Raw genomic sequence first — 13727 nt, forward strand, 5'->3', positions numbered from 1 at the left:
CGCATGTTTGATAGTGGATATGTGGTACATACTTCGGCAGGGGCGACGAAGTAAAAACATATCTTGATGATTTTGGGGGGCGGTCGGGTAGCCTAGTGGTTAAAGCGTTCGCTCGTCACGCAAAAGACCCGGGTTCGATTCCCAACATGGGTACAGTGTGTGAAGCCCATTTCATGTAAGTTTGATGAGGGAGCAACCAATTGATTTTCGGGATTTTGCGTGTGTGCTCGGATGCTCAGTTATATATTTAAAATGAAATAACGAACTGTATACTTTTGACGCTTTAACATAGTCTGCAAAAAAGGGCACATTTATTTTCATTAAAACGGGGGCTTGTCTATTTAATCTATCGGTTATTTATTTTTCAATTTATTTCATCTGCATGGCCTTAAGAAATTACTAGATTTGGGATTATTGGGGACTTGGCTTATTGAGTACTATCTTTCTTTGGAATCAGCCTTGCGGGGATACTGGTTAGAAATGGGCCCCAACAGCCTATGATAGTCGTATGAGGCGACTTATTAGATCGGGTGCTCAGGCAAGGTGACTTGGTAGATTGCGTGCCGTCATACCTAGCCAGAGGTGAAGGTTATTGAGCTGGTTTGCAGTCTTTGTCAGGTTATCTGAGTGGTTCTACTACTAATTATACCTGTAATAAAGTCGTTAAGTGAATGACGACAGATACACGCGTGTAGGGTTGTACCATGAAACACGGATGACAAGAAGGGAGTAGAAAGTGTTGTATTATATGCAATTTGTCTGAAAATTGCTGTTTTGAGTATATGAACTTAGCTTCATTGTTGCAAAAATAGTACTACACGTATTTGCAGAATACCAAACTAAATAATTGTACATACACATTTACATTCGCAAACGAATTTTGTAAGGTTATAATGAGCATCATCCAATCGAATGCGATTCAAGGGACCAATCGAATGCGAGGATTCAAGGGAATTCCCCCTCGTTGTCAACGAGGGGGTCTAAGTCCAGTTTGTTGTGTCGCTGACGCTAACTGGCAGCTGGTGATTACGCGGGTTAATTAAAGTGGCATCGGCTAGACGATTGACAGTTGGAGTGTTGGTTCACTCAGAATCAAATCTGTTTTGTTGGTTAAATAAAGGATGAGCCGTCTGTAAAATCCCGATGAATCGCCAGTAAAATCACCCATGTCATTACATTGTCTTCATCTCTGCCGAATGCATGCATTTTATTTCACTTTGCAGTCTTGTTCGTTGGTTGTAGTTTATAGCCGCATTCAGCTATATTCCAGCTATATGATCGCGGACTGTGAATAGCTGAGTCTGGACCAGACAATCCAGGGTTTTATATCATGAGCATCGACCCATGGAAATCTAGCTACAGTTATACCCAAGCAGTGATGCAAGTCATCATGGGTCTTACCTTGCAGGGTCAAGTCATAGATGGTCTAAGCTAGCAGTGGCCAAGTCCTAGTGGTCTACCCTAGCCAGCAGTCAAGTAAATTACTTATGCACCAGTGTAGATTCGGGTCAGATTAGGTCTTCAGTAACCCATGCTTGCCGAAAAAGGTGACTACTCTTGTCTTAAGAGGCGACAAACAGGATCAGGTGGTCAGGCTCGGTGTCTTGGTTGATGCATGTTATCGCATCCCAATTGCATGGATCGATGCTCATGTTGTCAAACCAGACTCGATTATTTACAGACCGCCGTCAAATAGCTAGAATATTTCTGAGAGTGGCGTTAAACAACAAACAAAGAAACAAAATAGCTTTATATGTAACTGTATGAAGGTCAACCAACCGTATTTTCAGGAGAAAAAAAACCAACCCCAACCCCAACCCCAACCCCAACACCATCACTTGGCTGAAGAGATTCCCCTGGCGCTTTTCTATTATATACAAAGACAATTTAACAAAAACAATCTTAAAATATTTCATTTCAGAATAATTCTGTTGATTTTTGTTGTTGAAATCACACAGAAACCCCCATGCACAATATCCATTGTTTATTCATAACATCATAAACATACATACACATATTTGATACCAACATGTAAAATATTTACAAAATGAGTGACATTTAACAGGACATGCTACACTGAAGAGACTCCACAACTCTGAGTTAGGCCTGGAGAGCAGCACCATCTCTCTTTGCCTTCAAGTTGATGCCAGCCCCTGAAAAACCTGATGATCCCTGGAACAAACAAGTGACTACACGTTAAGGGATTTCATGAACAAATATGCTCAGCTATATTCTATTATTCCATCTTTTTAAACATACAGTGACGACATCCTATTGTTCTCCAGTGGGGTTAAATCTCGTAAACAGCGATGGTATAATATCCCAGGGATTTTATTAATACAACTTCTGTTTATACTGTAACATATGAACGCTTCTCACTAGAAATTTATTTTGCATTTAAACACAATGTAATCAAAGGTAAAATCAAAGACAAATATTATCTTTATATTCCAGCAGATCGAACATGCAACCTTCGTAGAACTGATAAATCACAATGCTTTCAAGAATGTCTTTTTCAAAAACCTGTATACCAGCCATAGATATTTTACGCCTGTTTCCTAAGGTTCAAGGGAAGTATGTTTGATACATTCAAATGTTGATAAATGTTGTTTTCAGTTTGTTTTTTTCTGTTTATAAGTCAAATAAAACACTTACCGTTGGCTTTTTATGAGATTTAAAACCCTCATCCTGAGGATGAACTCTCCCTTGGATTTGGGTGTTAAATCTCACAAAAAACATCTGATGTGTTTTAGCCTACACACATACTATTAAAACAGATCCAATATACTCAGTGTATATTCTTTGTTAATATGCAGACCCCTCTCACCACAGATCTCTAACTAAGATCACCCTACTCAAAACAGTCCTGCACCTCATGTCGAAGTAACCTTTCACACCCCACTAACCACTCTTACACCACTAACCACTCTTATGCCACTAACCACCCTTACGCCACTAACCACTCTTACGCCACAAACCACTCTTACCCAACTAACCACTCTTAACCCACTAACCACCCTTACACCACTAACCACTCTTACCCCACTAACCACTCTTACCCCACTAACCACCCTTACACCACTAACCGCTCTTACACCACTAACCACCCTTACACCACTAACCACCCTCACGCAACTAACCAATCTTACCCCACTAACCACTCTTACCCCATCAACCACCCTCACGCAACTAACCACTCTTACCCCACTAACCACTCTTACCCCACTAACCACTCTTACCCCATTAACCACCCTCACGCAACTAACCACTCTTACCCCACTAATCACTCTTACCCCACTAACCACTCTTACCCCACTAATCACTCTTACCCCACTAACCACTCTTACCCCATTAACCACCCTCATGCAACTAACCACTCTTACCCCACTAACCACCTTTACACCACTAACCACCCTTAAGCCACTAACCACTCTTACCCCACTAACCACCCTTACACCACTAACCACCCTTACATCACTAGCCACTCTTACCCCACTAACCACTCTTACCCCACTAACCACCCTTACACCACTAACCACTCTTACCCCAGTAACCACTCTTACACCAATAACCACCCTTACACCACTAACCACTCTTACTCCAAAAACCAACCTTACCGCATTATCCACTCTTACCCCACTAACCACTCTCACCCCACTAACCATCCTTACACCACTAACCACACTTACACCACTAACCACTCTTACACCACAGCCCCATGAATGTAGTATATTCGGTAACCCTCTGTAGTGGGATGATATCCTTCCACTATCCCACACCCCCTTCTATGTGGTATATTTTGTAGTACCCTCTGTAGCGGGATGATATCTTTCAGCTATCCTACACTCCCCATCTATGTGGTATATTTTGTATTACCCCCTGTAGTGGGATGATATCCTTCCACTATCCCAAACCCCCATTTATGTGGTATATTTTGTATTAACATCTGTAGTGGGATGATATCCTTCCACTAACCAGGAGGCCCCATCTATGTGGTATATTTTGTGTTACCCTCTGTAGTTGGATGATTATCTTTCAGCTAACCCACACACCCATCTATTTGGTATATTTTGTATTACCCTCTGTAGTGGGATGATATCCTTCTCCATCAGCTTCTTGCTATTGGTAGGATCCACCATGTCCTTCTTGATGATCTTGTCCAGACACTCCATGGTCACCACATTCCCCCTGCAACATCGCACAGTCACATTGGACACAGGACGGGAGGGGGATATATCATATTTCATCCATGTGAAGAAATTACAGGCTGGTGGTTCATGAGGTGAAATTTCCAACCTTACCTGAACATGTGAGTGAGTGAGTGAGTGAGTGAGTGAGTGAGTGAGTGAGTGATTATTTAATGTCACATCGGCAATATTTCAGCCGTAACATGACGAGAAGATATAAGTAATGATGTCCTCATAAATCATTTTGAAAGCATGCTTCGATGTTACTCTCAGCTTTGAAAAGTTTTTTATTTTAAAGGCTTAAAAAATAAAAGAATTGGTCCTCAGGCAATGACTTTTGAAAATATAGGGCAGGTGGGCGGTGGGAAAGGGCCTCCCTACATAAATAAGCATACAAACTCCTATTGCTGCCATGACCATAACACGAGATGTGCAGTAAAGCAGTGCACATGTTAAGGGAAGTAACTGCGTGCTATATTGGATCGCATTGTTTTTAAGTATTAGGATTTTTTTATTTGAAAAAAAATGGAAATAAAAATGAAACGTGTGACAGAATTTCTGATGATGCGGACGGTGCCTGAGAACCAAAACTATTATTTTGGGGGGGACCTAAACCATGCTTTAAAAGAGAATTTTAAGATATCTAATATGAGTTGGGTTTAATGCCACTTCAAACAGTATTTCAGTTATACGAAGATGGTCAAGATGCATGCGTCAGAGGTTTACCACTTTGGCGATGCCCACAAGAGCAGGTATGCCTCTAGCAAGCCTAGACACATAATTAGGCAAATCTTTGATCATGTGTTTCTGGCACAGTAATTGCTGCATCTTAGACAACTGGGCGACCCCTGCCCCTATGGAAAAGACAAAACAAGGTTTACTTACGATGTTCTTAACACAGCACATGGCACAGAGTTTCCAAGCACATCATTTGTGACTGCACAGACATACCGAGCCTGGAAGAAAACAACAACAGCATACACTTAACAGAAACTACTCACAAAGTCTGATCCAAACAACTTGAAGATGTGGATGGAATAAACAAATCTCCTGAATCAGATAATGCACTCCATCAGAAATGCAAGACAGCCTGCATTAACTGTCATTACAATGTGTCTAAATGTGTCCCTTTCATTCTGCCAGCAGACATAAAGAGAACATGACCTGTTTGGTAAAGAGAGCATGATTTACTTGTTTGGGCTAAGAGAGCATGATTTACTTGTTTGGCTAAGAGAGGATGATTTGCCTGTTTGGCTAAGAGATCATGATTTACTTGTTTGGTAAAGAGAGCATGGCTTATTTGTTTGGCTAAGAGATTTGCCTGTTTGGCTAAGAGAGCATGATTTGCCTGTTTGGCTAAGAAAGCATGATTTACTTGTTTGGCTAAGAGAGCATGATTTGTCTGTTTGGCTAAGAGCATGACTTATCTTTTCTGCTATGAGATTTACCTGTTTGGCTATGAGAGCTGTTTTGCTATCACCATCCTTGATTGGAGTGAATGTCACATCAATCAGATCCTTCAATCTCAAGGGCTTCTTGCTCATTGGACAGCGGACCTTCTCCTCCTGGAAATGTCACACAACTTCAGATCTTGGTCAACATACAACTGGTACAGGACTGATCAGAGACAAAACAGACTTTCAGCTGCACTATGTACTGCACTGTAACCAGGCCACCCCTCAGAAGGTTCTGTTTGTTTGTTGCTTAACACCGCACTCAGCAATATTCCAGTTATATGACGGCGGTCTGTAAGTAATCAAGTCTGGACCAGACAATCCAGTGTTTGACATCATGAGTATCAATCCTTGCAATTGGGATACAATTAAATACATCAACCAAGACAGCAAGCCTGACCACCAGATCGCCTGACCACCTGCAAGCATGGGTTGCTGAAAACCCATTCCAACCTTGATCTTCTGGGGTGAGGATAGCGGAGAGTGACATCTACATACCGGCTTCTTGACCTGGACCCACTTGCACAAAGCGATCTTAGCGCTAAGACTATCGTAAGCCTATGTTAAAGAATGGGAGTTACGATCATCTTAGCGCTAAGATCGCTTTGTGCAAGTGAGCCTGGTTGGGCTGAGGGGTGAAGATATGGGAGAGTGACCACTTCTTACTGACTTCTTGACCTGGTTGGGCTGAGCAGGAGGGGTGAAGATAGGGGAGAGTGACCACTACTTACTGGCTTCTTGACCCGGTTGGGCTGAGCAGGAGGGGTGAAGATAGGGGAGAGTGACCACTACTTACCGGCTTCTTGACCTGGGTGGGCTGAGCGTGGGGGGTCAGGTTGGGAATCCAGAAGCTGGGGAGTGTCTTGTCTTTCCCTGTCTCCATGTTAGACAAACTGGTCGGAACCTGACTTTCTACTGCTGCAATCATCAAGATGAGACAAGTATGAAGAATAATCTGTTTTATTTTCCTTAATTATATTGACATGATCACATTATTGCATCAGGAAGCATTGTTTGATTGTCTGTTGTTTAACGCCTCACTCAGCAATATTCCAGCTGTATGACAGAGGTCTGTAAATACTCAAATCTGGACCAGACAATCCAGAGATTGACATCATGAGTGCTGTTCTCCGCAATTTGGATACGATGACATGCATCAGCCAAGTCACCAGGGATGACCACCTGGTCCTGTTAGTCGCCTCTTACGACAAGCATAGGCTGCTGAAGACCTATTCTAACCTGGATCTTCATGGGTCTCATGAAGTATTGACAATGATTGATCTATATATTTCATCATGAACAAAGTATTGACCTACACATCATATCATTAACAAAGTATTAATCTATCTGTACATAATGTATCAAAAACAAAGTATTGATCTACATATCGTATCATGAACAAAGTACTAATCTATCTGTACATAATGTATCAATAACAAAGTATTGATCTACATATCGTATCATGAACAAAGTACTAATCTATCTGTACATAATGTATCAATTACAATGTATTGATCTACATATCGTATCATGAACAAAGTATCGGGATGTATCGTGTGTATCTATCACTCCTACCAAGCTTCTTCTGCTCCATGTTGTCAGCGACAGGGTTGGTCTCTTTCTTGACGAAGGCTGTCTTCTTTGCTTCCACTGCAGCCTTGCACAGTTCCGCCTTCTCCGTCTACCAAACAAGGAGCAGTAGTTAATGCAACAACATCACTCAGATCAAAATACAGCAGAACAGTCTCAATATACAGCAGAACGGTCTCAATATACAGCAGGAAGATCTCGAAATACAGCAGGAAGGTCTCAAAATCCAAGGAACCATACACTTTCACTGAAGTTACACATTGGGTGACACCCAAATATGGGGTCGTCAGTTACTGATACAAGTGATTGTTGATTTCAATTTGGTAATGTTCTTAATTTTGGCTTTGAATTGGAATCACTAATACTTTTCATGACTGATATGGGCAAAATTCTCGGTCAACACATTGGAAAATGCTTCATCTACCCCCGAAATCTCTTGATTATATAAATTTGCTTTGCAAGTAATTTTTTAAATTGATGCTGACTGAAATCTTGAAATACCAGTACAGTGCAATCTGTCAAAATCAGACTTCGGTGAAAACCAGATTTTTTTCTCCTGTCCACTCAGTTCCTTAACCTTTAGCCTGCTGAATTGTTTTCACACTTCTTACCCCTACCTGCTGGATTAAGTTTAGCATAAGGCGCTCAATTATTTTGCACATTAATAATTGATAGAAAATTACACATTGTCATATAAAAATATCCTGACATTTTCAAACATACAGAGACAAGATAGACACAATTTTATGGATAACAACTTCTTTAATACTGTGAAAAGCGACGTTTCGGTTCAGATCGCTTTTCACAGTATTAAAGAAGTTGTTATCCATAAAATTGTGTCTATCTTGTCATCCGTCAACTTCTAAGTAATGCCTATCAAACAAACATACAGAGGTTCAGACAAAAGTGAACATAAAATTTGTATCATTACTCAAACTGACTTACAAGTCTCTAATTCAGACTTTTTGCACTTCAGATGCATTATGATCCCAACAACCAATTTACTAGGGAAAAGAAGCTGTCCAAATCAGACTGGACCATACTGGATGTTTTCTCACTTTGAAATAAGTGAAGAAGAAGAAGAATATTTTATTATAGTGTCACCCGCTGTACATATAAAATGACAAGGCAAGAATGTAAAAATTCAGCGGCCGGCCAAAATGGCCTTCGAGACACTAAAAGACTCATAAAAACACTATTTTATATATGTACACACCACATTTAATAGCAGTTATGAAAATAACATTCATAATATTATCCCCCATACAAACATCCTATATACACACAACCACATCCATTCCCACATCCAAGTCTTCACTCACAGCAGCTTACGCAAACCACGCAAACACACCTGCACATTCAGACACACCCAAACCCTCATTGACATCACTTCAATCACATCCAAACCCTCGCTCGAACCCTCACCGTCACACATCACTCTCACACACACCCTATTTCTTAAACACACCCTCACCTGTATCCGTTCCCGCATCCACACCAACTCCCTCATCCGCACCCATCAACCACGTCCTCACTCGCATCCACATCCCTCCCCGTCTCCACAAAAAAGAAGCACCAACCACGCACAAAGACACCAACAAAGTAACAATCTACCGCCGCATACACACACTATAAGTTCAGTCATTGTCAGCTAAAACAACAATCCTAATCCTGCTTGTAATCCTATTGATCTTAACACTTTGTTGTCCACTTAGTTCATTAGAATTTACTCACCTGTTCATGAAATTTAACTAGAGTTTCTCATTAACTCAGTGTCAAAAGTCTGTCAATATATAACGGTAAACACAGCTTGTCATTATCAATCGCAATGGCTCAATGACCGGCAAAGAATAGGCATATCGAACTTACACCTGCTAAGAAAGTTGCTCTAATAGAGGAATTTAAGTCAGTGCCAAAACCTAACCAGAAAGATTTAGCCGAAAAGTGTGGATACTCTTAAGCGTAGTGAAAACAATAAGCAGCAGTAAGAAGACATTTAATCCTGATTTGTAATCAAATTACCTCAAGCTTTGTCTTCTGTTTTTCAAATTCCTTCAGCTTTCTGGCGATCTCTCTCTTTTGGTGGATGATGTATTCCAAGATGGCCTCCTTGTCATACAGATACCCGTCAGGCCTGTGGAAGAAGGAACTGGAGTGTAAGTTTCCCACGATGCATTGAGAATTTACACGCAATGATATGATCCATGATATGCCTACCCATGTGTCATGATGTTTGTGTTCATGTGTTCAAATTAAGTATCACAATGCAAGTATCGTGCTATGTTTCACAATGTGAGGTAAGTGCGTCTTGAGCTCTATACCGAATTTACTTCCAACATTCTTACATGTTACCATGGGTATGCAAAAATTATATTGATATGTTCAGTAGATTTGGGGGAAGAGATTTTAAATTTCATTGCATAAAGTAGTAAAGACAGATAACAAAACATACATAACATAACCTCACACCGAAAAAACTAATAATTATGTAAATGATTGCCAAACTGGCAACAATGACCATGATGTTATTCATCAGGGAGGGCTATTCTTAGACTAATATTCCAATCATATCTGGGAAAAATACCACTTCCAATTTCTGAATCCCATATTTTTTCATGTGTGCCATTTTCAATTTAGGTGTGCCTTGTTTTCGTTACTCAATAAGAATAACGAATAGCAATCATCTGCTAGGTTTTTCACAACAATCAACACATATAACCACTTCCATTTAAAATGCAAGACCTACTTAATATTTGTGATATTCTGTCAAAATATGGTCTGACACGATGACATTTGCATGTTTTTCGTGCAAACTTGAACATCTCGACAATCGATTTTACAACAGGAAATCGTTAAGCAATAGTAGAACATGCAAATAACAGCGAAAACATTTTCATTTCACAGTTTAATTTTGTCAAGACATGAAATAAAAATTGATGTTAGTGTATTTAATGAAAATGACCGTGCTGTGGCACTGAACATAAAATTCAAGTGTGACATTTTCTATTTTATGTTTGCCACAGACACGGCGGCACTAGTAATTTAGGGCCCAGCAAGTTGTGTATTATTCAGTAGGATCAACTCCATGACCTTGTTGTATATTGGAAGATATGCCATCTTACTGACATGATTAAGCTAATAACACTGACGAAAATATTTGCTAAGATCATCTACTGTGTTGGTTATAATCCCCATCATAATAATGTGAGGGTGATGTAGGAGTGAGTGAGTGAGTTGAGTTTAACGCCGCTTTTAACAGTATTCCAGTTACAGCACAGCGTGTCAGCATAATGTGGGAGGAAAGCAGGTTTCAGATGTTTACCACTTCGGTGAAACCCACGAGCACGGGTATGGTGCTGACAAACCTAGAAACATAATTGGGGCGAACTGGGATTCGAACCCACAATCATAGGTTTCTGGCGTGCCCAAGGGACGCAACTCTGCACAGCGAACAGCGACACCTTAGACAACTGGGCCACCCATGCCCCTGGCTGATGTCCATCAGTCTGATCAAACACGGAAAGCAGAACAGACGTATCATAATTTTATTCGTTTCCTACGAGGGCGAACATATGAGGGTTCATAAAAATCATATGTGCCCTTAGGTCATATCAGGTCTCGAGACAACAGTGTATTTTTTCTATCAATCAGTCAGTATTGTTTATGTCATTCAAATCTTATTGTGACATGAAGTCGGAATGATGTCACACTAGAAACGTCATAGCTGAAGATTGTTGACGTCATTCGACAAACTGTGGTTCCCCTGCTGTTGGAACTTGCTGTCCTTATAGGTAAACACAAAAATTTGACTCTGTATGTAGACAATATCTTCGGTAATAAATAGAACATTATATTTGTGTTCATGTTATGCTCTGTTGTAAAGGTAGTATGACATGAAAACTCATATAATATCCTCTATGTATTGTTATTATGTCTGCATGGAGACTTATTCCCAGTCGCTACAGATTAAGTTTCAAAATTTCAATTATCAGATCATAATTACCATGCTTACCTGAAATTGAGTCTCATTGCATACAATTATTTCTGCAGAATAAACATGACAAAAGTAAAAGGGTTAACATCCAGTTCTAAATTTAATTGATTTATGTAATTTTGAAGAAAAAAACCACTTACGTAATAACTGGATTTTTACAAGGTTGTAAAGTCAAACAGCAACAGTCAAATTCCTGAAATAGAAATACAAATAATAGTAATGATTTAGTCTTACTTACTTTATGTCACATCAACATGATCAATGATACATTGTTCTGGGATTTGAACCACAGATCTCTTGACCTGAGGGTAGACACCTTGTCCACCTGTTCATGAGGTCAACCATGAGTTAACCCATCAGCAGGTAGACAGGGTAATGTCACAGTTGTTCAAATGTCCTAGAGCTGAAACCATAGGCCTCCTCTATCATGTCAATGGGTACACATTTGTCAATCAGAGGCACTGTTTTGTGTAAAACTACCATATACAACCTCAACAGAATCAGTACTAGCGGTTTAATCATATTTAAAGGACTTGCAAACTAGCTGAAAACCCATGTATACCTTGTTACATATGACCGGGCCAGTATTAAAAGACAAGCTATGGATAAAATCTTGCAGATCAGTACCATGAATTCCAAAGAATGAAAATTACCTTGACAGAGTCCTTCCCAAGTCGCACCTCCTTGCTTCCATAGCCGGATGAGGACGTGTCCTTCTTCCTCTCATGGTAGGTGTACACAGTGCCGGCCGTACAGTTTCTGGCGTGACGAGTCATGGTTCACCCTCTGAAATAAACCAAAACATATTCTGAGCAAGCGTGATAGGAGCCTAACAGGTTTAACGAGTGGTAAACTATTGGATCTCAATAGCATTTAACATTTTGAGTGCCTAAAAACAATATGTAAAAAAAAATACTTATCCGTGATCGTCTCCTGGGACGCACACAATAAGCGAAAAAAAAAAGACACACAAAAAGCAGAGACACGCAAACACTGAAAAATATTCTGTCTCTTAAAAAAACCCAGGGCACTACCGGAATATATTACTGGACACTAATGCAAACTGTACGCTGGGACACTTCTCCGGAAACAACGAAGATGAACGAAAACTGGGGACATGAAAACGACTTTTGACACGACCAAAAAATGTCACATAAGCAGGATTAAAAATAATGAGATATCATCAGTAAAACGCTCTGGGGTGTGTGTCACAAACAGTACCGAGATTAATGACATCCGTAGCGTAATGTGACCGTACGTAATCAATTAATAACCATATTTACCTGCTACGTTTCTTCGCAATAATTCAACCGGAAATACACTGCTCTCTACCGAGGAAGGGAAGTAACTCCAGATGCAATTCATTCTGTTTTCAAAACTTGTTTACAACAGTGTTTTCATAGGTTCGATACACGCAAAGGAAACTCACTGTAAACAAAACAACTTCGTTTTATTATTGATTCAGCTTTACTTCACACATTTTTTAAAGAGATAATATAAAATTGATAGTTAATAAAAAAGTAATTATCCATGTTGTTATTTATCAAAGTAATTTATTCATTTCAACTTCCAAACTGCATGACTTCTCACATTATGTTTTAAAAGAAAACAACCACAACAAAAATACCCGAATTGTTGTCAGAATGATGCTCTTGCTTTTAATTCAGTAATATTCTTGAAAGTACAAAACGGATTCTCTCTGATACAAGCAGTAGGATTAATTCTGAGGAAAAAAGATGGCGCGAGTTATTTCCCTTTGACCAATTCCTTTCCTCCTGTTTATTGGGGTTGGTTAATATAACGTGTGCATTTGCGCAGTGTTGGTAAAGACTACACCATTTCTTTGGCTGATGGTAACCGAGAAAAAGGAGGATATTGTAGCTATTTAGGTCATTATAATGTAAGTATTGAAAACAAAAACGATTAATATAGTTTTTGCAGGTGGTGAGGTGGTGCATGTTTCCTTGCACTTTCGAAAACACAACTCTATTTCACAAGTCACATAACCTTGGTGGAAACAGAGACCAAATAATATATATATATAATAATCTAATTATATGATCTCTGGTGTAAAGAGCAAATTAAGGAATCTACGCTTCCATAGCTATACGGACACTTCGGCTTTATTATGGTAAAACGGAGAAAGGTCTGATGAGTTTCTGTTAAACAAGGTGTTGGGCAAGTTCGAGTCATGTCAGCATGATTCCTTCTTATTTTCATATAATGATCTGAATCAAGTGAATAAGGAGGCAAGCACTGGCCTCTAAGTTCATGGGTTTTATATACACCGTGTCTTATTGGCCGATTATACAACACCCTTATCTACAACCCCTGGCGTCTTAGTCTTGACTTGATCCATTATTTGCCAACAAACATAGACTCTTCTATAATGCCACTAAGAGTAGATCACTTGCATTCTGTAAATCACGCTAACCTCAAAATAAAGTAAGCTTCAAGTTTGTTGATGCTACCATTGGCAGCTCTGACTCAAATATGGCGGAA

At 39.7% G+C, this 13727-nt stretch overlaps 1 protein-coding gene across 1 annotated transcript; it reads right to left on the reverse strand.

Moving 5' to 3' along the window:
* Nucleotides 1-1993: 1993 nt before the first annotated feature.
* Nucleotides 1994-12560, reverse strand: LOC139462033 (nitric oxide synthase-interacting protein-like). Its single transcript, XM_071243533.1, has 10 exons — nucleotides 12509-12560; nucleotides 11879-12011; nucleotides 11366-11418; nucleotides 9254-9365; nucleotides 7217-7322; nucleotides 6438-6559; nucleotides 5636-5752; nucleotides 5073-5143; nucleotides 4080-4188; nucleotides 1994-2172 (listed from the first exon to the last, which is right to left on the reverse strand). Exons 2-10 carry the CDS (start codon nucleotides 11999-12001, stop codon nucleotides 2101-2103), a joined length of 885 nt encoding a protein of 294 aa, XP_071099634.1. The 5' UTR covers nucleotides 12002-12011; nucleotides 12509-12560; the 3' UTR covers nucleotides 1994-2100.
* Between the last annotated feature and the right edge of the window lie 1167 nt (nucleotides 12561-13727).

The sequence above is a fragment of the Haliotis cracherodii genome, unplaced genomic scaffold (genome assembly GCF_022045235.1).
Source record: "Haliotis cracherodii isolate W230 unplaced genomic scaffold, xgHalCrac1.p SCAF_15, whole genome shotgun sequence".
Classification (NCBI taxonomy): Eukaryota; Metazoa; Mollusca; class Gastropoda; order Lepetellida; family Haliotidae; genus Haliotis; species Haliotis cracherodii.